This window comes from Neodiprion lecontei, chromosome 1, assembly GCF_021901455.1.
Source record: "Neodiprion lecontei isolate iyNeoLeco1 chromosome 1, iyNeoLeco1.1, whole genome shotgun sequence".
In the NCBI taxonomy this organism is placed as follows: domain Eukaryota; kingdom Metazoa; phylum Arthropoda; class Insecta; order Hymenoptera; family Diprionidae; genus Neodiprion; species Neodiprion lecontei.
In genome coordinates this window covers 39,146,166-39,171,347 of record NC_060260.1, presented here as the reverse complement: position 1 = coordinate 39,171,347, position 25,182 = coordinate 39,146,166, and the positions used below count along the sequence as shown (strand labels likewise).

The 25,182-nt window shown below is 42.2% G+C and overlaps 2 protein-coding genes across 2 annotated transcripts; one reads left to right on the top strand and one right to left on the bottom strand.

The window, feature by feature from the left end:
• The first annotated feature begins 1,894 nt into the window (after window positions 1-1,894).
• LOC107218629 (ras-related protein Rab-43) lies at window positions 1,895-4,966 on the top strand. The gene is made up of 5 exons (XM_015656555.2): window positions 1,895-2,220; window positions 2,314-2,398; window positions 2,491-2,589; window positions 2,815-2,972; window positions 3,088-4,966. The coding sequence occupies exons 1-5, from the start codon at window positions 2,011-2,013 to the stop codon at window positions 3,193-3,195; spliced, it is 660 nt and encodes a 219-aa protein (XP_015512041.1). The 5' UTR covers window positions 1,895-2,010; the 3' UTR covers window positions 3,196-4,966.
• LOC107218617 (C-Maf-inducing protein) lies at window positions 3,974-25,119 on the bottom strand. The gene is made up of 9 exons (XM_015656541.2): window positions 24,643-25,119; window positions 21,851-24,578; window positions 13,426-13,605; window positions 10,877-11,457; window positions 8,841-8,933; window positions 8,474-8,726; window positions 7,180-7,437; window positions 6,758-7,058; window positions 3,974-6,664 (listed from the first exon to the last, which is right to left on the bottom strand). The coding sequence occupies exons 2-9, from the start codon at window positions 23,060-23,062 to the stop codon at window positions 6,540-6,542; spliced, it is 3,003 nt and encodes a 1,000-aa protein (XP_015512027.2). The 5' UTR covers window positions 23,063-24,578; window positions 24,643-25,119; the 3' UTR covers window positions 3,974-6,539.
• Window positions 25,120-25,182: the final 63 nt, after the last annotated feature.

Here is a 25,182-nt window from a genome sequence, read left to right as displayed (position 1 = left end):
GTTCCAGTCGCATCCAATACAGTTCTGTAGGTATAAGTCTTGAGTGTCGTTATTCCATGCGTAATAAGTTGAAAGGTACAGTCAAACACACAGGTGTTGATAACATTCAGCGTGAGGTTCTCTAATTTTACTGGCTTGCAAATCAAACCGTTTGACAGTAATGGAATAATTACAAGCCTAAAATCTTTTATAGTCTCATTGAGGCCACTTATTCATCGTACAACTCTCTTCAACGTTGTCAACAGCGTTGTTTGTGGATATAATGAACGATACATTCCCACATTCCCATTTATCGCTTTTAAACGATACGAAAGGAACTAACGGTTGTTTAAACAATTTCTTAGGTCGGAACTCTGTTTTAGAAGTTCATTATTGCCGCAATTTTGTTTCCAAATGAAGAAGAAACTGTAGGTATTTTCAAAAACTCTCAAATTTCACTGAAAGAACTTTTCATTTCAGAATTTGGTGTGCAGCCGCTAATTAACATTATATCAGTTTCTGCAAAACCCTGTTTCAGGTAATTTCAGGATCGGAACTGTGATCCATATCTATCAGGAACTGCAGAACTATGTTGGATGAGACCGAAACTGATTCAACTTTCTTGAATTCTGGATTTTTATATGCCAAGTTCACACAGGTTCGGCATTTGCTGTCTTATAATTTGGAGAATGCGATCAAAAAAGTAACAATGATTCGAAAAATATCCGTATGCGAATACCTAGGAAAGATACACGATTCTGTCCTATTTCTCAGCATTCGACACGGAAGTAAAATAGTAATTACCTGTGTGTATTGTGTGTAAGTAATAATGACGTCTGATTCTGGCAGTTGGGATTTGAACGGAATACACAGCCAACTTCACAGCTTAACGTATCACAAGTATGAATAGACGACACACTAATTTAAGCGCACTTCTTTCGCACACAAAAACATTATAAATAATCATATCCGACATAAAAAAATTCGTTGGCGGAAACGTCGCGCGGTTAACATGACTCTGAAGCTAGCCGCCGATTCGCAGAATATTTGTAAACACAATATTCCTTAGGATCGAACTACTTGAATCAACAGATAGGTTATAAAATGTCGGAAACGCCAAACGGCGGTCGATTGAAGGAGTTACTTTGTTTGTGAATCGGTAGGTCGGGACCGGTGACTAACTTCAGCGTGACGCCGTTAATTGCCAAGCAACACCGAGCCTGCTGCGCTTCATTTGTTTACGAAGCATCAAATCCCACCCAAAATCTGTTGAATATTTCACGTAATTTTTTTCAGAATCATACGAATATCCTTCGTACCCGAGTGAAATATTTGTTGTACGAAAAGTACGAGTCATTACATGAATAAAAACTATAATTCGAACTCGTCAATATCACGTGCGAAACCGATACTGCACAATTTCGACCGGTTGCAATGTGACGTCGATCGTTCATCTCTTTTTCGATAATTGCAATAACCAACTTATGTTATAACTTATGACGATGGCATAACGGTAGAGAACTGTTACATATCTACGCTGGGCCTGAACGCATACCTGCACATAAATTCAGCCGCAATGTCCCGACGCAGTTCCAACTGACCGTTGAAATGTCAACGAGTCTCGCCAGCTAGTCTCGCACTCGAGCAGCACCGATCATCCTTTGTTATTATGAGTTGTATTACAATTCATTGGTCGTTACCGACACGTGTTACCAAAGTTACCGACTACCAACTTGAAGTTGGCCAATGATTGTTCAGCCGAGAAACACAATTACCACGAGCCGATCTTGGGTTGCAGCGTGAAACTTATACGACCACGATGTCTACATCTTTGTTATTAAATAGCGCCATTTTGTAAGCTGATCGGTAGCGACACCTTTGGGGATGCTGAGAAATCACGTGAAATCGCTGCAACTTTGATGTGAAGACAGCTCTCTCCCAAAATGGCGTAGCCCAATGTTGACAGCGAGGTGAGGTTGTAGATACTTAACAAGTGTAATTATTTTTACGTATTTTATCGTTAAGAAAAAAATGTCAAACCGCGATCCGGATAATTTGATGAGTATGAGCGACGAGCGGTTCGATTACCTCTTCAAGATCGTTTTGATCGGTGATTGTGGTACTGGTAAAACCTGCGTCGTCCAGAGGTTTAGATCTGGGACTTTCATTGAGAGACACGGAAGCACGATCGGTGTCGATTTCTCAATGAAGACTGTCATCGTCGACGGGAAGAAAGTCAAGGTAGGCGATCTTCTTTTCGGTTGGTGTTCTCACCAACAGGGCTGAGACGACGCAATTATCCCTCGCCTAACCTCACATTCTCCCCTTTGACAGTTGCAGATTTGGGACACTGCTGGGCAAGAAAGATTTCGCACAATCACTCAGAGCTACTATAGATCAGCGAATGGTGTTGTCGTAGGTAATGCATAGTTACCAAAAATAACCAATCCTAGAAAATATCTGTCACAATTTCAGCGCCTAACTTTGTTTCCCTTCTCTCTCTCTCCATAGTTTATGACATAACAAAGCGATCCACGTTTCTTAGCCTGCAGCGATGGGTTGAAGAGGTCCGTAAATACACATCGTCTCATGTCATGTTGATTTTAGTCGGTGAGCATGTCAATTTTTTCATATATTAATACTCCATGATAAGACATAGCTAATATCTATAAAGTTTGATCATTTTTTATATAATATTGTAATAATATTTCTAGCTGCAGTGCTGGGAATGTTGTAAGAACTTTGATAACTCGCTTTAGGTACATTGGAATGTGTGCATTCTTGCCATCTTGTTTGTATTTTCTTCAGGGTTTAATTCCATGTGAAAATTATTAGGTAACAAATGTGACCTGGAAAGTCTGAGAGAGGTTGAGAAAGGTGAAGCTGAAGCAGTTTCCGAGTATCTGCCAGAAGTTTTACATGTTATTGAAACTTCTGCAAAAGAAAACACCAACATCGATGCGATGTTCTCATACCTGGCCTCTGAATTAAAGGTATTTATTCCAGTGTCCCATTCCTATTTCAGTAAAATCAGGAGAAAAATATTGAGTGTGATATGCTCGACACAAGAGTTCCCATAGCTCAATCAATTTTGTTATTTTTCCATAGCGACGACACGAGAATCGTCAGTTTGAGGAAATGGCAGAGGAAACAGTGAAATTGGGAGCTGGTCGTGAGTTGTCTTCCTGTTCGAGCTGTCCATACAAAATTTTCTGATCAGAAGAAACCTGTCGACGGTGTTTAGTCGGCTCACTAAACAGTACTGTAATATTAAAATTATTTTTCAAACAGCTTTAAACGAGTTTTGAACAAAAATTCCAAGCCACAAAAAATACTATTCAATAACGACAATATACACATATATATTAGATGTATATAACTAATATCGGACATGTAGAGCATATGTTTTAAAGAAAAATTTAACTAAAGAGGTACAAACAAAGAATGAGAGAGGTGGAGTTTCATAAAAGCTACGTATTTATTTTGAGGCATATTTTTCCTCTTCTTGTTCAACTCTATCTCTATTCGACGATATCTCTCTTATTCTAAGTATACTCTACATTATCTCAGTGACCTGAACAAGCTCGTAAGCCAAGTGCCTTTGACTTCCAAGGAATTGAAATGATAAGAATAATGAATAGGAATTTTTATAACAATTACTGATATATATTACCAACATCCCGATCAAACGGCAAATGTAAGTTAATGTCTTTTGTCCGACCCTCCCTAGAGATAACGCCTATTCGCGCATGCGAAGCGGACGTGAAATTGCCGTTTTCATGCACCCGCTTCACATGCACGAAAGGCGATTTTTCAAAAGGGCTCGGACAGAAATAATCGTGTGCATGACGAGAAGATGACGATTTCCTTCGTTTGATCACCACCCTCGCTTTGCTCAGGCAGCAAACATCACACTCGTCATCGCCTTCTTTCCACCCTTGATACACAATGTACTATTAAAGCGTTGAAAGTACCTTATTTTTTTATCAGTAGGGACAACGTTTTTTACATCATACTGAGAATATTATTAATTTCCATACTGTAGATCTGGAAGAACCAAACAGATATTTTCAATCTGGATATTTTTCATTCTCATTCTCGTTTTTCCATATGCTTGACAATGTTTTTATTTTTATTACATCATAGATACCAAATTGAGTTTACACATTCATACAATTTTTTGTTATGGTCTTATTTTTTTTTATATACCTATGAAGTAACCTGATATTAGGCAAATCCGGATTCTGGTACTATTGTATTAGAACCCGAGTGTTATGTTAACACGTTTTACCTAGACGTAAAACATTAATTTTCATACTAATTTTAATAAGAAATCTATAGTTGTATGTCGTAGGATTACCCTAATCTTATATTGATAGGCTCACATCATATGTATACTATACTTATGCAAAAAGCAATCTGACAACGAATCCCAACAAGATCTAGCCAAAGTATTTAAATACGAAGTGTATTTTTTTATATGTATTTGATTTTACAGTTCTTACCTATTATTATTAATCTTATTATCATTATTGTTAATAATAGGCATCCGCGGCGCTCTAGAAATATAATATGATTTACAATTAATTAATTCTTGTGCAGAGTAACCCGAAAGCTGAATGACAAGTGCTTTCCATATTATATTATACCAGTTCAAATAAGTCGGCAGGTGAGAGGAGGATCAGTCTTAGTTTTTAATTATTTGACAACTTGAATTTTACTGAAAATCTCACGCCACTGTCTTTCATCAAATGAACGCACAAGAAGGTTGTTGTTGTTATTCTTGTTGTTGTTGTTGTTATTAATGTACAGTGCAGTATAAATACCGGTAAACAGTGGTACTTCACAATTTTTTAATATGAATACTCATTCTGCACATATCTATAATACATATGTCTATATATATATATATATATATATATATGTATATAAATGTATACATACTTATAACTAACTTGTAACAATTAAAAGTTTTTCTAATATTTAATTTAATATTACCTATTATTGAAATAATTTACCATCCAGTGTGAGAATACGAAAGAAAGCAAAATAAAAAAATACATATTTACCTTCGAAAATTTTGTCGACAGGAACGATATAATAATAACAGTAAATAAGTATGAAAATATTAATCGTATCAATTTGTTTCGATGTATTAGCGTGAAAACGCCGGTACGTTCATGCGTATGATTAATGATTATCCCGGTTAATTTATTTCACTGACAGAAAATAAGAAAAGAAAAAATAAAAATAAAAATTGTAATTACGTTCACATTGACGATAAGGGAAATGTTCCGATGAATCATCAATACTTTTGACGCATAGTATTTTTCTGAATTTTGACGTACTCGTACTTAATTTGTTTCTATTTACGGGTTACTTATATTATGCATAGGTGTGGATTGTATTTGTAGTGGGAAATGTCACAAAGGCAGAATGAATATTAAACTTGTATTTATTATTATCATAAATTAATGAATTATCAATGTTGTTGTTGTTGTTGTTGTTGTTGTTATTATTAATGTTATTATTTTTTATTATTTTTATTATATTATTATCATAATTAACTAATTTGATAATCATTAATGAAATTGACAGATACAGTCTTCATACAACGCTTGCTCCCTTGCAGCTTTGCAAATATATATTCAAATAAAATACGGAATCAGTCGTCCTATCATTAGGGTACTATATAATGTATTATACGTATAACTTGTAATATACAATCCTATACGCCACATCATCTTTCGATTTCTCCTCAATTTCGTTATATTCTATACATGCGTTTTTGTTATTTAAAAATTTTTCTTCCAAATTGAATTAACAACTTATATATCGTACGCGCGCAGTATAGCCGCGGTGTGTTAAATCATTTCACTTACTCAGGCATACATATACCTATATGCGTGTGCATGTATGCATGTATGTACGTACGGTGTATATATGTATAATATTCCCTAGCTTTAATAAATTATTAACTTAAGCTGTATATTATACGGTTCTTCCTCACCGCGTATCTAGCTATCTATGTACACTAATAACGGTCATTCAATATTGAGATGTAATACCCTATACTATAACGAATTGTAGTATACATACCGAGTGTTCCGTTAGTTAATCAATCCACCTACAATATAAATGAAAAACAAGAAGAACACGTGATTCTATGTATTTGTAAGTTGGATGAAGAGATGATTTTAAAATTTCCAAGACACCTTCGTTTTTAGAAAATTCACTAGCGCGAAATTTCCGCGACGGTGACGAAAATTTCAACAGAAACGCAACAAAACTCAATTCATCAGCTTTGCATCGAACGAAATTGTACACCTTTTACGGGAGTTAAATTTTTCGTATGTTTACTATTATAATTGTACACACATTGTAATGTAGGCCAGGGACGAACAACTGTAAATAAAGTATTGAACTTTGTAATCGGTGGCAGTGGTTGCTCAAAAATATTCATCTCAACGCTGTCGCCTTGCAGTTAATATATTTGTCGAAGCGTTATTATCCAAGAGATTGTTGAGGTTGTTCGGTAAATTTCTGGGCGGAGGTTCGGGTCACCAAGCCTCTGTGTATCGAACATCGAATTCCTGAAGAGCCGGCAATCGCTTCTTCAACGATTCGAAGGTTTGGGCCGACAGTTTGGTGCTGTTCAAGTTCAACTTCCTCAGACTCGTTAGCGCTGGAAGGTGAAATTGACGGAGAATTATAACCACGTAATGACGGTTTAACATCGACGCGTCATCCGGCCGTTTTAAGCAGCCTTGAAACTTACAGGCAAGGGTGGAAATTCCCTTGTCGGAAACCGGCGTCTCGCACAAGTTCAACACCTGCAGCTTCTGGAGGTGTTCGCTGATCATTTGTAGGCCGGCATCGCCGAACTGCGTTGCCCACAAGTTGAGATATCTCAAGGCCGGTAGCTTTATCAACTGTTCGGCACAGGCCGAAGTCACAGACGTGAAAGCCAGGCTCAAACACTCCAGATTTCCTAGAGCACCTCCGCCCAGAAGAAGAGCGACGTCGGCGTCAGTCGCTCGAACAGGCAGCGTCAGCTTCTTGGGTCCCCCTTTTTGTTGCTACCATTTCGGGATAAACATTTGATGAGGTGAGAACGTAGAGTCACATAAGTTTGATAATGTGAAAACGCGGAAGGAACGAGGGAGAAAGTTGAGATGATTAATACGAGGAGAGGCTCACCAACTCCTGCAGGTTTCTCTGCCGCTGACAAAGTGCGGCGTACTTTGTTCTTCCCGAAGCTGTAGATTGCAGGGCGGAAACTACTTGCAGTCTGGCTTCCTCGTTCGGGAGCAACCTCCACTCCAACATCAGACACAATGCCTCTTGAGCCGCGTCGCATCCTCTGACTCCTAGGAGGATACAAGCGCCTCCAGCCTGTTTCATGAGTGATCCAACAAATTTCTTCCTCCGACAGCAACACTCGAACAGCGTCGTTAGCTGCATTTTGCAAAAATTGGAAAAGAGGTCGAAAGTTATAACGTGATAAATTTCTATCCCTTCAAGAATGAAGTGTGAAATTTTTATCGGTCACTGTATAGAAACTTCTAACTGTACTAAGAACAAGCAGGTAAACCGTCGACGTTACTAATTCAGCTGTAAATTTTATAAAATAAATAATAAATAATAAATTTTAGTAGCCAATGGTCAAGAATCTTCGCAAGTTACCTTACCATTCAAGTTTATCGTCAATATACGATTCTCACTTTTCATCAAGGTACCACATATTTCCTTTATAGGTAATAATATTTGCTTGACGTTTTTTTTTATTTTGTTTTGTTTTGTTTTTTTTTTTTATTTTTTCTGTATGGAATTTCAGAATTTTTCTCCAGGTACCCAGCTGTATCGTATAAAAAAAAAGCATACCGTTTATATGCGTATCATATCATTTAACGACGTCATAACACAAGGCCAGAATATTCGATTGAATAACGGATTTTACCGCGGGCGGAAGCACATGGATGAAAAGAACCTGCGGTTTAGTCATCCGCGTCACTCAGGCGTTACAAAGAGACTTTTACTACGCTGTCCAATTTTTTTCCTCACCGTTTAAACGTACGTCGTATGATAAATCGTCTCGGTTGGTATTAAGTACGCGTTGCAATATGTCTGCAGCCTGCTGCAGTCGGCGGTCTTATCAATGATTGAGGATTGATTAACGAGCCATTATCATCATCAGTTCCCGTTGTTATTATTATTGCCCCGTTATCACTACCGCATATTACACACGTGTGTACACACCTATAACGCTTTCGATGCTTAATATGCGCGCCATACTTTATCCCTTATCTCGAAACAACGAATTATATCCAAGTATCGGTTAGTCTCGCGTATCGATCAGACAACGAACCGAACCGGGATAGGCAAACGCCGGATCTTATCTCCGTTTACAAAAAAACGACTAAATGATGTTAACTATCACAAACGACGCAAAATCCCTACTCCGATAAAGTCGTAAAAATCGTTCGTTGTATACCATTTCTCCAAAAAGCTGCCCTTGATCCGGACAGGCGGGGCTCGCTGGAGCCGCGATGTGGATCCATCCGGGTCTCGGTTCTCGTACCGGAAGTAAGCATCGGTGAACTGAACACCTCGGGTCCTTGGCGAGGCGTCCGGCGACGCCGACCAGCAATGACAATTGGACAGCTTTGTCGGCCAGAGCTTCTTCGGGGAACGGAACCGGCTGCAAAAGGCCGCCGAGTCCAGGCCGCCAATCAGCGTACTCCGATCTGCGAAGGATTTCCGATTAATGAGACGGTTTTTACTCCCGGATTATAATCGAGATCCTGCGATCGAAAATCTGGTTGTACGCTCCGCTTCCAAAATTGTAACATCATACTCACGCAACGTTCAAGAGGAGAAGATAACACTGGAGAGGAGGCAATGACGAGGCTGGCTGTTCATCTGCAGACGAAGAATGACGCGCGACCTCGAATCTGTAACACACATGCCCCCCAACACGCGTCAGTTTATTTTAAACATTTTTGTCCGACTAGACTCTGTACCGATTCTTGATAAATCAACCGACTGAGACCGAAGCACGATGATCCTGTTATACAGGGTAAACATCGTTTTTTTTTTTCAATTATACATACGCATATACCTATACCGGATGTTTGCGCAGTATATCACCTGTATTTCTATGTACGACTAGGTATATATAACATTGACCACATGAGGTATGCTTTGAATGTATGTATATTTGATAAGGTTTTTAGGAAGAACCGCTGTAAATGGAAAGATAGCTCCGAAAACATACGTAGATCATTGAAGCACACAATTGCTCGCGGAGAAAAATATTTACCCTCAGCTTCGCAGAATCTTGATAAGTTTTTTATTTTTTCATCCATAGACAAATCTAACTCTTCGCTATACATACCTATATGTATGTGTATGTAATTATAGGAACAGATTTCACAAAACATCGTATTGATATAACGAACGTTGTATTGTACATTTACTATAACACAAACTAGTTGGAGTTGATATTCGATGAGAGCTAAAAACAATATGGCAGCCAAGTCAGGTTCAAGAAATATTCGGAGGACCCTTCGATGAAAATTCGACCATTCCCATTAGACAAGGATTCTTTCTTAAAATAAAAACAAAAAAACAAAGATGACTCGAAATATGACAGGTTTTAAGTTGAACGAAGTCAAACCGATGGACCAAGTTCGATGAAAATCGATTGAACCGTTATTGAGAAGCTATAGGACAAAAAATTTTACATCTTTGGATTATACCAACAGCTTATTGTTAGCAACACTTGACCCGATTGAGCTCAAAATCAAATCAAGTTCTGAGTCACGCAATTGACTGCCTCGGTTGAAAATAGAGTAATAAGAATCCTTCGATTCATTGGCGACATATCGTTAGAAGAGAGAGAGAGAGAGAGAGAGAGAGAGAGAGAGAGAGAGAGAGAGAGAGAGAGAGAAAAAAAGAACAACTTCATCGCACACCTAAACATCCATGTGGAAATGGCCGGAGGGTGATTCTCGAGACCTCAAAACGTCGAGATCAAGTAAAAATACTGAATTTTTCATTTCCGCAGTGATTATAGCAACTTCTACTCTCTGCTCATACGCTCTGCAATTCCGGACTCTACGTGAGGAGAACAAGCGGCTTCCAGACTGGCCATTTGCCAGCCCTCGAACGTCCCGTTCTCACACTGCAGGTTCCAAGTTTATAGAGAGAAAAAAAAAAGGAACAATATCCAATTCGAATTTTGAACTACAAATTCAGATTTGTGATTAACGCTTTTAAAGCCCTCGGAAAAAACCTCCACTTAGCAATCTCTACCAACGTCGGTATATTTTTAGACTTTTTTTTTACTATATTGGATCGCCATTTTCTATCTTACAATCTGGATTGAGATTCGTATTTTTAATTGTTTTTTTTTCAGATTATTGAATACGCCACATTTAAATTTTGCAAATCTGACCTCAGACTCGTGATAAACGACCCAAAAAAAATCCATTCGTCCACTCTCAAGATATCATCATTTTAATTGATTTTTTTTTTGTAAATCTGTTATTTAAATAATTAAAAAATTACCGAACCGATCAAAGCAAAAATCTACTCAGTTCTGAGTTTGGAAAAGCCGCGCCAATTGAGACCAAAATCATTGAAATCCGGTAACTCGTTTTCGACATTTCGTCGGATAAAAAAATTGATCACATACATACATGCGTCCATACATAGATACAGACACACAGAATCAGACATCCGTTCGAATATGGTTTGGGTGGCAATTCTCGAGACCATGAAACGTCGAGATCCATTAAAAAATTCAACTCTCAATTCTCCAGTTGATTAGAACAACATCCCTTTTTCGTCTGAAAACAGAGAAACGGGAATTTGGAAAAGGACACCAGCTCACCTGTGAAATATGGCAGCGACACAAATCGACACTAAGTTCGGAAGTACCCTTGGATGAGGACAGTCGCTTCCGGGTCCGTGAACGGAGGCAATGTAGTCCCTGATCGCCTGTTCGCCGTCGTTGTTTTCGTAGAGAGCGGCGACGAAGACTTGAAGGAGCTTCCGCATGTCGGGCGACTTGCCGAAGTCGACGGTGTGCTTGAGGCACCTTGTTATGGCCGGGGCGAGAGCCGCGACGAGAGGGGACCTCGGGTGGAGTTGGGCCAGCCTTGCCAAAGCTCTTGCAAGCGTCGGTGGCGGCGCGACTTTTTCCAAAAGCGGTGCCGCCACGGCCAGAACAGCCTCGGCCCAATTTCTCCCACCCCTGCCGTCGCAGCGGGCCGCGCCGCCCTTTCCGCTCTTCGAATCGGCCGCTTCCGGTTCCTCCAGGAGTCTGGCTACCGCCTCGAGCGGCGCCCCGGCGACCCTTTCGTCCTGCAGGGGAGTCCACAGGGCGAAATCTACCATCGCTTTGAGCTCTCGAAGCACGACCTCCTCCCTGGTGCTCACCGAGACCAAGTGTTGGTACTTGAAGATGCTCTTCTGCAATAGAACAGGGTTAAAAATTTCGGGTGCTTTTCGTTAATTAGGCGAAATTGAAATGGGGGGCCAATGAAAATTACACGTCAACTTTTCTTCATTCAGGGAATATACGTTTTTAATAGGTTAGCTGGTGGTATGAAGCAAAATACACGAAGATATCGAATAAATTTAATTATTTAAATATTATAGGGTAAATCTAGGGTGAGGAGGTCCAAATTTAAGAAAAAAAACACCTCGCGTAATTAATGGACACCCCCTTAGCTCACACGTGCTTTTGGTGTAAGATTTTTCTTCTGCAGTGTCATTCTTATTTACTTGTATGTACGAAAATTCATCGAAGTGCCGATGAACCGTGAGCTAGCTGTCATGCTTTTGTACCAATCATCGTTACTTCGCAAACCATCGGCTGGTGGTTTGCGAAATTTCGGTTTAAAAGCACGCGTGCCGAGTATAATGTGTTACATAGACCAAAGGATGGATGGATGGTCTGTTTCACGAGTCTGCAAACATGTTTACAGCCACGTACGAATGTGCGAAGAATTGTACATCGTGTTTATGGGATTTATGATAAATAGAAAGACGGATATTTTTTTCCGGATAACTGATGCGTGCTTCCTGATCATTCGCATTGCGATTACCCGTTTCTGAACCTTTTAATGGCGCCGGATCCGCGTCAATTTTTACGCTAATCGTAAGTCAGAATTAATACTTGTTATTGGTTTGTATATATGATATAAATTTACAGTGTAGATATATGCGTGACACACTATTCAAGAACGTGTAAATAACGAAAAATATATCATCGAATTATGTGACTCCAGGAGTCGAATGTTCGACACGTGGACTACTGCCTGTAACTTCATCTTTAAAGTATCTGTGTAAATACCTAAAATATTTGCATCATTCACCTGCGAAGTCCATCGCACCGTATTAATACTCGTTAAACGTTCCTGTATACCTATAATTTATTATAGGCACGTATGGGCTCAAACATTTGTCCCTAATTCATTGTCAGGTGTAGTGCGAGTGTATATATGCCTTGTACCTTGTACCTTGTACCTAGACAATACAAACGAATTTTTACATCAAATGAGAAATTTTTCGCCCAAACATTTTATCCGACAATATTTCGCGCTCTTCCCAATCGTTATTCCAATCCAGACCATAAACTGAAGCAGATTCGCCGATAACGAAATTACCTTCCAGATAAATTATAGTGCAATTCCCATAACGCAAACGTATTAAGCGTCGGAATGACGGGCGTAAATTTTTAACGGTCTAACAATACGGCTCATCCATGCTGCAGTTTATTCTTAGGCTATGGAAAAAAGTGCACCGGAGATACTTTTGGTATCGATGTTTGCTTTATTGCTTATCTATAATTACAATAAAATGTACGAATTTAGAGATAATCGAGGTAGAGTTACAAGAAGTCTGATAGAAGAAGGACTGATAATAATACTAGACTGTTGCATTGAAAAAATAAGTTGCAGTATTTTCAAATCGTTATATTGAATCTTGCAACGGACTCGAATAACTAAAACTAGTGTAGAAAAATTATTGCCATTTAATTCGATACGCGTTATTATTACGAATATTAACTTTTCATACATTTCTTGATTTCAGAATTATTTTTACAAAACTTATCATTTATTCCCAAAACATTACATATCTCACCCAAGTCGATCAGACGTGAAGTTAGACGTAGGTAGGTACTGACGTAGATACGCGGTTAAATTGACTGAATTTTCAATATATTCCATAGATTTTGTCGGTGGACGAAAAGAAAAAACCAGCTACAATGTCACCGTGCATATTAAGATCTCAGGGAGTATAATTGTTGAGGGTGCGAAATTTTAACCCTCGTACCGACAACGAAAGTGGAACGTGACGAGACGATCGGGTTTTGCGCAGTTTAAAAATCTGCGGTACCAGCGATAATGGACATGAAATATATCGCATACGCACCTTCCATAGTATGGAATGGTACCACTGATCCCTCGTGTAAGCGTTACCAGCCTGCAAGAGAAGCGATCCGTCCGGTAAGACGATACGGAGGCAGTACTTGTAGGTCGGATCCCATCTCGCGACAGCGTAAACCTCAGACATGCTGCTGTATGGTACCGGATGTTGAAGAAATCCCGTGAGCTGGAACAGAGAGGTAAAAAAATATTATATGAAAAAAAAAAACGACGAAACGAGACCGCTGTTTGCGTACAATAGCCAATGCTCGGGGTTTACCTGTCAACTATAACTTTAAGACGCAAGAGACGTTGAAAAGAAATTTTTCCCGTGAAATTCTTCTCCAAGACTTGTATTGTTATTACACCTACAACGTAAGTATGCGCAGATAACTATTTTTGCATTATAACCCGATGAACCTACGCATATTCACATGTTCGCTGAATTGAGACGAAAGTGTAACAGCTCGAGATGCGTGAAATGGAATCCTGGAAGCGAATTGAAATACAGACTGTTTGTTATTTACCAATTTCTATACATCCTCCCCCACCCCCGACGCCAATCGACCTAAACATTGTGGAGGGACTAAAACTATCGAACGAAAATCGATAACCAATGTTACCAGTTCAATGGGTAAAACGATTCTATAACGTTTCGACGAGATTGCTTTATTGTTTCTTCCACACAGCGTTCGTCGTTATTAGTTTATTGTTATTGTTGTTGTTGTTATATTATTTGAAAGGAATTACTTGGAGAGAGAAATATTTCATCGAATTATTGTATATATATATATATGTATATATATATATACAGAATCTTGTTTCGATTGTATATTTACGCAAGTTATTTACCGAGGTAAAGATTAACATAAATTAACAATATGTTTCGTCGCACTGAGCATAATTTTCCGAGTAATATATCAACGTTTTTAAAGTATAATAATTTCGACCTGATTTTCATCTCGATCACTGCATTTAATCACCCCGCCGGGGTGAACGAAAGTTATAATTTTATCGTTGGTCAAACAGAATTCGCGATGAGGAAGTAACCAGGTGTTAATTTCCTGGAATGAAATGACGTCTGTTGAACGATGAGAAAATACCTTACCCGATGTGAGACTCCGCATCATTCCTTGAAACCTGTTTACTTTATATGGAATTGGTAATTTTACTCGTTTGCAAATTAAGAGATATGAAAGCAAACAAAATAATACAGCAAGCAACGATCACTAATTCCTTTCTCCGCAATACGCGGCTCAACGGAATGTTTAGAATTTCAATACGTTTAACCGATGCATTTTCCTCGTTTTAGGTGTAACCTAGATATTCTCATTTTTCAGTCTATTCGGTCATCTGAAACAATTTCAAATCGTCGGTAAATTGAACAGCAGTTGTATCCTTTTTTTTTTTCTATTTTCGCCGATAGATTACCGAATTAAAAGACGCAGAAAATGTGGCCGTGACTCGTTGCAGCCCTGTCATTTGATTGTCCCAGTATAATCCATACGAGGGCGACTAATGTCAGTCTATTCTGAACCGTGGAACATGAACCTTGGACCATTGACCAGTCGGCGAATGATAAAAAATTTCAAACAACAATTACAAATTAATATTGATTACGCGATCGCTTATCAAATATATAAGTATAATACACGCATAAAGAAAAAATTGAGATAAATGATGAAAACATGACATGGTATAAACGATAATTGTGCGCGTTCTCAGATTTCCAAAAATTTACTGACGCAGACAAACGGCTAGTATCATTTACATTCCACCTATTCCCGCAATTCTGGGAAATGTTTCTAAATATTAGGGACTTGTTGAGCTTCACATTTTTTACAGTGAATTTATGTTCGGCGAAATACGTGTAGGTCAATACAGGCGAACGTTCACGTTATCGATATCTTTTATTCAAACTGGTGTCAATTGTCGACGTGTTGACCTCAATAGAAAATCCTGAAATTCATTGTCGGGCTAAAATTCTGTTGTTCGCATGCGTTTCACAATGCAAAGAATAAAAACGAAATTTCGCGTAAGAAAATCTACAGCAAAAAAACACCTTGACCTCTCAGCGAACACTAAAGACCATAATTTCTTTGATACGGTAGACTGAGAGAAATTTTTATTTCCGGTTACCGCTCAGTTCTTAAATATTTTCATTTTTTACAACAATCGACAAAATATAGTTCCAGGTAGAAAATGAAAATTAGTTTTCTAGCTGTTACCGGAAAGTCTAGTATCCGTTGCTATTCTTTCTCATTACGATCACTGTTGCTAGATTTTCTTGCAACTGTTGCGAAAATTTAATGCTCGTGCAACGATAAATTGACGTCAAAGCCTTGTTTAACTAAAAAAGTAGAGTAAACCGAGAAAACTGATTTTGCGTTGCAATTACCAAAAATTATGGATCGACAATAGCGCAAAATGGTAACTTGTGCCTCGTTTTTCGTAATTCCAACAATATTCAAACAATTTTTTTAACGATACCTGTTTAACTGAATTTTTCTAGTTACTGTAACAAATGAAATTTTTCCCAGTGTATAATATAATATATAAAGGCAACAACGTGCGGTTGCAAACACGGTTAGAATCTCGTTTTTATTGCTCTTCTTCAAAACTGAACTACACATCTAGGCCTTCGTAAAAATATTCCGTTCCCGCGATAGGTATAATAACGTAGGTAATTTCCCAGAGGTTCGCGTTTACGTTTGCACGGTTAAAAATATACTCACCGTAAGTAAATATCACTGTAATACCTATAACGTACATCTCATCGCTTCGGTGAAACGACCATTGTCCAAGAACGACAATTTCTGATAACCCGAATCACCCGATCCGACCATAACAGCCAACGGTGAGAGTCTACGTCATCGGGCCGAATTTTTTTCTGCGAAAACTCTCGATCAACGTCGGTTCGATATAACTTATTCTTCAAGTTTTCCCCTTCGTGAGCACAATATCCGGCATACACGTTTCTCTTTTCGGCAGACACCGTGTATCTTTTTAATTCCGAGACGCTAATAATTATTAGCATATACTTATAATGCATTTAATGAGTTTAAATGAAATTCATACAAATTCTGTAAGGTTATTTTTCGGGAATTCAAATCCCTTTCCCTTAATATAAAGCTCTATAAAAATTTTCGAATCCCCGCTACCCGTTCTCAATTTTTAGTTAAAATTTTTTCCTTCAAATTTCGTCACGGAACACACAATACTGTGAACGTCCACCGTATTCGCGGGATGAGTTTAGAATATTATATATTTTTATTGAAACTAAGACAGAAATGTTATGAACCTGATAAAATGTGCACAGATGCTGTATTATCTAAATTCAAACAACTGCAGCGTGACAATGCAACAGGTTTTTTGAAAATAAAAATAAAAACTCAAATGTACAAGAAATTTGTGTTCAACACCTCTCCGATTATACGCACAAAAGTCCGTAGATAAGAATTTTTGCAACAAAAAAATCCTTCATACAAGTCGACTTCTTTCTGGAGAGTATCTTCCACAAGTGTTGCAACAAAATGAAAAAAAAAGCAATGAATTTTTCACGCCATATTTTCAAACAGTCACGTACCGCAGTCACTCTTAATTATTGTATCTAATAAAGTTTCCTCGCAGACAGTTCGCAACCTATATGCATAAGAATACGGATACAACGGCTGCGGAATATCGGCGAAGTTCTAACGCAGCAGTCTCACTGCAATCAGAAGTAGGAGCTTTCCCGCTAGACACCTAAGTTTGAGCGATATTGCAGGTGTACAAGGTACGTACCGCAACCTACGTTGGGAAACTTTTGACCGTCGTTGTACGTGCCCCTTAGGTATGTTCTAATGCGTGTAAACACACCCAACACACCGTCTAAGTCAGTGCCGAACTACGTGCAAATCGTGTACATACACGACACGCGGCATCATTGGGTATGCGGTGTACGTGTGTATACCTATCGACGCCCTGCGCCGCATCCACACACACACACACACACACAGAGAGAGAGAGAGAGAGAGAGAGAGAGCAGCATGCCTCTGTCGTGCCCACCTACACGTATATAGGTATATACGCACTGGCTGGCGAGATAGGAGGGAATGACGTCAGGGACGTATCTAGGCCGAGGGTTGAACGACTGGTCTAGCGGGTCGCGGTGTGCAGGAGGGCCTGCAGGGAGCCGCGTGAGGTCGGAAGAGGAGGTCGAAGGGGACTTAAACCGAGCCGCGTAAAACTGGGACGCTGTCGGGGATTCGGGGGGCGGTGATGGTGACGCGGTTTGCTGCCGCTGCTGCTGCTGCAGCTGCTGCATCCCCGGGTGAATGAAAGAGCTCGATGACGTCGGTGTTCGATAAAATCATTTCAACAAAATACCTCGTCGAGTGTAAGCGGGGGTGGTGGAATCTGCATGGCGGTTGCCGGGTCAAATTTTCCCCTACATTTTATTTTCACTCCCCACCCCTGTCCGCGGCAGGTTACTTATTATGCGAATTGGAAACGAGGAGTGGTAACACGATATGACGTTCCATCTGGACTGTGTACTCTCTTCGAATTATATGCACCCACGTACGGAAACGCTGATTCGTTCCGGGTTTAGATGAGTTATAGAATCGGAGGATGGTTAGGTTCAACAATTGACGCACGTATTTACGCCGTCGATGTATTGCCGTTCGTGATCTCGTAATCGCGACGATTCTATATCTCGTACGAGATTTGCTCATTGATCACCCGCGGGCCACGTGAAGATACTTGTTTCATCGGGCCTGGAAGCGTCTTCGTCGATATAACGTCGGTTTTTAAGGGAGGAAACACAAGCAGATGACGCGCGGTACCGTTGTACGTAATCAATGATCGTTCGTGAAAGCGTAAAAAGTTTATCGGAAACGTGTAAGAAAATTGATTGCACAATACTGGGTGTCGGTTGAAAACTTTGCCGAGGCAATGTGAACTAGAAAATGTGTAATATTCCTTGTCGGACCCTTATTGTACGTACAGCGCACAACATGGCCGCCGTACGACGCGCCTGAAATTTTTTTTCGCCCGTAGAAAAATTTTCAGAAGTTGCGAGTTCTCGAACGACGCTCAAAGCGAAACAGAAAGATGGCAAGAGTGGCCTAGTCATAGTTTCGCCTTCGTGGAACGCGCCTAAAAACTGAGTACACAAGTTGCGAAATTCGCGCCTCCTAGTCTGCAACGCGCGTAGCAGCCAATGGTTAACTCTTAATTGTCGAGACGGTAATTATGGAGCCTTCGCGGGTACGTTGTTGGAACAAAAGCGAACCGGGGTCAGCACATAATCGGCGTTAAGGAATTGTAGAACAAGGAGCTTCGGGCGTCTAAGTCGCCGCCCAAACACCACCCAGGGCCAGTCGCGAACCAACCGTGGCGAGAACAGCCGACACCAGCAGACGGAACAGCACAAGTCTGAGAAGCATGCTACCAGGGTCAGGCTTGACGTCAGTATTGTCGTCGACGCACGCACAGCAGTATTACCATTTGCCTTTCGTGGGCCTTCCATTGAGCCAACAAGTAGTTATCGGCGGTCTCTAATCGTAAGAGGTAACGATCCGCGGCGCTAGGATGACGCCGCGTCCCTTTTTTCCTGAGATAGCTCGTCTCGCGTTCCTCTTTTCCCGTAAATTGGAAGCCACCTTCGTGCGTACGATATTGCAAACCGGCCTCCCCGACACAAGTACGTGACGCCGTTTCCCGGGAATGCATTTGCAGGACTTTCACAGATAGCGGGTAAAACCGCAGGTATAATCCCCGTTTTACCTGGGCCATCGACGGCCGGCAGAGCGGAAGGGGCTCGAATCTTATCGTCTGGGAATAACGAGAGGAAAACTAATTCCGAATTGCGAAACCACTGACGTCAGGAGGCTGATATTACTGGGTCGTTGCGGTCTAAACTCTACGTGCATAACCTACGACTGACCAGCGTACAGATAAAAATGAAGTTGCATTTTTTCTGCCGATATTAAGCTCAAAGTTATTCGACCCAATTCGGAATCTAATCCTGCAGAGCTGGGCTATATTAGGAAAACTACGTACACTCGCGACGGAGAGAGAGAGAGAGAGAGAGAGAGAGAGAGAGAAGGGAAAAACAAATTGTGTGGCTATGATTAATGTCGAATGCAGCGGGACTCCGACGAATCCATTAACACGAGCGGACAGCTAATTAGTTTGAATTATTTATATATGAATAGAGCGTATAGGTGCGCCGGCTCCTGCACGCAATTGCGCTATATTTAAAATCAATTTTTTTTTTCCAAGTGAGAACAATGATTCCGATAAACGGGCGTATCGGTACACTGTAATGCTAGCACGTAACTGGAAGCAATGACCGATTAAGCAGTCTTCGTAAGTTTAACTTGCAATTTAAGGGAGAAAAAAAAAAAATATCAAGCTTTTCATTCGGGTTAGTATTACCTGATATGCCAGTATATTAAACAAGCGGACCGGACTTACGCCTCTTCCGAAATGCAATTGAAGTTTTTTTTCACAAACCGTAAATTATGCATATTCCTGCGCTACGAATGAATCAAAGTTTGCTCTATTTCACGTCTTTCTGGCGCGCAATCACGCCCTGTTTTAAATAATTTACTCAGAAGCTCATATTGCAACCGATATTCTCACATTTTTATTTTTCCTCAACGATACCGCATTTCCTCCGCTACGACGTACAAAGAAGACACCGGGAAATTATTCGCGAACGTAAAATATAAAAATTGCAATGACGCCGATGGATTTCACACTCGTTTACCGACAAACAAACTGACGCGTGAAAAAATCTTTTCCCGAATAATTTCCGGTACTGAAGCAAGAAAATATACTGACCGTTTCAACGATGTCCGATTGACGGTAAAGAAGAAAAAAAAATGATATAAAACAAAACGGAAACAATTTGTAAATTACCATTTACGTCGAGAAAAATAATTAGTATTCATTTCAGTATAGTGGTAGGATTCAAGGTAAATCTAGCGATCCGAAAGATAATAACAAGGTTTTCTCTATCAGCTTGTTTGTACGTAGACAGATTTACTATCAGCGTTTCCTTCACGTTTTGCCTCTGCGATTGTTTCAAGAGATATTTTTTTTTTTTTCTACTTAACCGCTTTCATTTTTGATCCACGCTTTTTTTCCCTCGCATTTAGCGTTACAATTATTTCTGTATAATTCATTTGAAATTTAGGACCGATGGACACTCAATATAAATCAACTCTCCGGTGCAAACTGCGGGTTCTCCAATGCACGTAAATGTATTCGCAGTTTCGAAGTGTACCTTTCTTAAATGGCAATTATTTTATACCGCATATTTATGCTGCAGTCGGACTTCCGCGGTGCAGAATTCGTAATTGACTGCCGTTAGTGATCGTATACTATATAAGGAAAAATTGTACGATCGCAGATCTTTAATTGAACGATCCAAGTTGTTGGACGAGTATTGGACTTTTCGAATCAATGCAGATCATCAATAGCCCGAAGGCCTATAATCGACTAAGCTAACGTATCATTGATAAAAAAAAAGAATAAAATTTTCCATCTTTCAATGCAATTTCACAGGATTCGAAAGTAGCGAGACAGCAGTTTTCTGGCAAAATTCCGAATTACATTAACGTCTGAAACTTCAAACTCAATATAATCGTAAAAGATAATTTTTATCGTAATTTACGTTGTTTCGTTCGTTATTTTTTATACGAGTACAAAGTCGACGTTTATTCTTGAGATATTTAAAAAACGGAGAAAGAAAAAAAAATGATTTATGTGAAAACAGGCTGAACATCGTGAATGAAATTACAGCTTCAGCTGCATTGCAAAATATGACTGCGGGAAAGAGTGTATCTCTGATCGGTTTGGATGCAGAAATTTTCAGAAAAAACACCATCAAACTGGGCGAAAGGGGAGGGGGGGTTCCCCGAGCTATAAACAGCACTGCAATCAGTCAAGTGATAAGAGAAACATCCAAAAGACTGACGTAAAAATGTACGGTACAATCCGTGTGTATGTATAATTGTATATGCGTGTATCGCACGTTGGTTAATCAATTTATAACGTACGTTACACACCGCGGCACACCGGTATTAACCATAGAGCAAAAACGTCGCGTCGCAGCTTCTTCGACCGCGTAGTTTTTAAGTATCATTTAAACAAACAGAACATAATTACGATAATTAGCATATTATATCACACTCCAAACTCCAAAGCAGTGCTCGGTACTACGTCAGCGGTACAAGACGCCGCGGGTGTTACATGCATATATAGATATTTGATTGAGAAAGAAGAAGAGGGGAAAAAGTAGAGAGAGAGAAAAAAGAAGACACACGCGGACTGAGATAAAAGCCACGTTTAATCGCCACACTCGCACACGTGTGAAACGCAAAAAATTGACGTACGTACGTGTGCGCGTGACGTATAATGTAGGTAGAAAATCGGCTTACCGTTCTCGACGAGAGGCAGGCATCGTTCAAGTAGAGATGATGGGTCTCCCACCTCCTCAGGAACTTGTTCGACAGTATCTTGCTGACCAGAGTCCTCGTGTGGTTCAAATAGCAGACCTGGATGTCGCCCTCCTCGAGGGGTTTGAAACGGGGCCCAGCCGGCCCGGGGCTCGGACTGGGACTCGAGGGTCCGCTCTGGCGTTCCAGGTTGGGACAGGATCTGGCGGCGGGAAGACAGCTGGCCTCGAGAGTCTGGGGCTCCAGGGTGGCTCCTTGCTGCGGAAGATCCTTGTAGGATATCGGAGAGTCGACACTGGCTCGAGGAGTGCTCGCCGCCGACGAAAGCTGGGGCGAACTGGTGCTCGTTGGTTCCTGACGTATGACGCAGTTTGCGGTGAGGAAAGCGTAGTAGGCCCCGCCCCCGGGGGCCAGTCCGACACCAGGCGCGGGGCTCGAGGGGAGAGATCCTTCCTCGACGCACAGGCTCTTCGCTACACCTCCGGCGGAAGCTTCCTCGAATCCGTTTTCCAACGCTGGTATATCCTGGGCCGAGGAGAAGGAGGACCTCTGCACGTGGTTAGGGTTGCCGGGCGACGGAGAGGGGGACGGAGTCGGGGACGGCGACGGAGACGGGGTCGGGGACGGTTCCCCGGTGCTCGATGTCGAGGACTCGGTCGACCTCAGTCTGAGCAAAAATCTCCTACGCCACCTGCCGCCCCCGTTCGACTTCTGGCCGTTGGGCGATAGGTGGACGGGTCGGTTCTCCTTGGGCCCCGTCGACGGGGGGTTGACGGTCAGGAACGACCCGGAACTCGGCCTCTCCATGCCGAGGTCGGGCTCGGCGAGGTCGCCGTTGCAGGCGACGGGGGTCTCGGGGGACGATAGGGGGTCGACGTCGAGGTAGTCCGCGCGGATACCCGGAAGGGTGTCGGTGCTGCTGCTCCCCGACATGCAGGTGGCTTCCTGGTCGATGTACTTTATCGAGGATGAGCCGGAGCCCTCGCTGTTCGTCTCGGAGCCGCGTCGTCTGCTCCCGGTCGACTCGTGATCGGCGGTCGTCGGGGGACGACTGCCGGCCGCCGAGGCGTCTGGGGGGCGCTGCATCGCCGCCGATGGGCTCGCGGTCCTCGACGATTGCGCACTTCCTCGGGAACTTCCCCGAGTGAACGGGCTCTGGAAGCAAAACATTGGCACCCTCCGCTGGTCCTTCATTTGCACCGTTGCACCCTTGCTTATGCCCCGCGCCCCGCCTCCTTGGAGTCTCGAGGTCGTTAACCACCTTCGCGCGACTCACCGACCACCCTCGACTTCACGCCCCAGCCGAGGATACCGCCCCGACTATAATCCGCACCATTACAGGCGACGATGTACTCCGACTACTAGAACACCGAGATCCAAAGACGCACACCCCGGAGTTAAATTTCGGGGTGTATTCTCGACGCGTAGAATTCCGACGATACGGTACGCAGGTGGGGGCGTCAAGAGGGCGTCGCTGCTGCGTCCGTTCGATCGATGCAGGAGAGAGTCACGCCACCACGCGACGCCGATCCGTTTCTCCTATGGTTCGGGGCTTCTACTGTTCCCGATGGAGGAACGCCTCGGGCGATGCTGAAATCCGAGTTTTCGACTCCAGCCGCAGGTTTGCCGCCGACGCAAGAATCCAGGGGAAGAAGGATCGGGCGCTTCCTTCCAGGCGGTCTGCACTGGTTCGCACCAAATGTCATCAGCGTCTCCTTATTACCGTCGAGGTTTAACCCCGCGACAGGCGTCGCTGCCCCGCACAATAATCACCTCCGGAACTGCACACCCGAGTCGTAATAGGATCGGTAAAAAAAGCTCCGCCGTTCGATCGCGTTCGCAAGCACATAAGCGCGCTGCCTCCACCGACGAAGTGTATTATATGGTACAAAGTGCCGTCTGCCTGGGCGTCGCGCGGCTACAACGCGACCATGTATCTAACGGCAAGTAGGCAAGAAGCTCGTTAAAGTAAAGAACGTTTCCCACCAGCGGCACAACATCGTCGTTGTACGCAACAGATACGGTATCTCGTTACAATCCCCGGCACGTTGGAGGTACTCCGCACTTGTCAACGTTTCGACGTACACCCGACGAATTCCGTCATCCACCGCACTATTTTTCTCTTCCACTCTTGACAGATGGATGGACGGACGGATGGACGGATAGATGGATGGATTGATGGATCGATTCTCGGGGCGGAATCCCTGCTCCAGGATTTCAATTACTCCGTCTTCCAGCTCTTCTGCGGCTCGTCCTGCGCTCGCACGCGCATGAGAAACACCTTGTTCGTGGTTTATTCGTTGTGTGGGTGGGTGTAACGGAGGTGCGCGCGTTCGCGTATCTCGAGAATCGAATCACGCGCGTCGACGCCGAGGGGTCGATTACCACCGATGTACAGACTGCTCGAAGAGAATTTTCTCACACGTGCCTGTCACGACGACTGTATTCCGCCTGACGTTGTATATTTATAAACGGTCAGCGGGCGCTGCCGTCGCCGTCGCGATCGGCTAACAATCAGCTCAGCGCTCAGCTAAGCGCGCAATCAGCGACTGGGATTTTGCGGCGTGTTGATTTACGTGGAATTATTCAAATCCGACCGTTGCGTTCTAGGGTTGGAAGGGGTGATTTTTCAGCCTCCGTATCGACGGCTCTGTGTTTACTCCCTCGTGTGTTAAGAAATCCCGTCGAAGTTATCCGACCGCTTCGTTCTCTACGGTGATAAAAACTCTGCGTTAGTCCGAGAAGCGACTGTTGGCTTTAAAAAGCTCACTCACTCCTGATCGATGCCGCTACACTGTTACGCAACCCGCCGATCAAGACAGCCCGGTTTAATTAGCTCGGGGTTTTGACCGATCGAGGAAAACGAGCGGCGGATCGGCTCGAATTCGCCTCGCGTAAGCCGACGACCCGAAATCTCTGAAATGCGCTACGCGGAGAGCGAGTTCTGGACCACTTTTACTGGCTCGAATATCGCTGCTCGTCCCTCGCGCTCGGCCGTAATCGAGTACCTCACGTATCGTCAGAAAATTTATAATTAGAAGCGTCGATGTATATCGCTTTTAGTGACGCAGCCGCTGCTGCTGCTGCTGCTGCTGCTGCTGGTGCTGGTGCTGGTTTGATTTACACGAGCTTATCTCAATGTTGCTGCAACAAATATCGCCCAAGTGAAAATCAGCTTGCTCTCATCTTTTGGCTAACCGCGCAGCTGCGAAGTGGGATGATGATCAGGCCGCGCCGACGCCTGAAACCCAACTGCGCAAACCTTCGTAGCGCAACCGATAACGCGCTTATAACGTCACACCGTGCTTATACCC

Bases quoted from the DNA above. Each gene is read 5' to 3' on its own strand.
- LOC107218629 (XM_015656555.2), top strand. From the start codon at position 2,011: ATGTCAAACCGCGATCCGGATAATTTGATGAGTATGAGCGACGAGCGG. The intron at 2,221-2,313 runs GTAGGCGATCTT...CCCCTTTGACAG, and splicing joins TCGACGGGAAGAAAGTCAAG to TTGCAGATTTGGGACACTGC. The intron at 2,973-3,087 runs GTATTTATTCCA...ATTTTTCCATAG, and splicing joins ACCTGGCCTCTGAATTAAAG to CGACGACACGAGAATCGTCA.
- LOC107218617 (XM_015656541.2), bottom strand. From the start codon at position 23,062: ATGAAGGACCAGCGGAGGGTGCCAATGTTTTGCTTCCAGAGCCCGTTC. The intron at 7,438-8,473 runs GTATACAACGAA...TGCAAAATGCAG, and splicing joins GGCAGCTTTTTGGAGAAATG to CTAACGACGCTGTTCGAGTG. The intron at 7,059-7,179 runs GTGAGCCTCTCC...CCGAAATGGTAG, and splicing joins AGAGAAACCTGCAGGAGTTG to CAACAAAAAGGGGGACCCAA.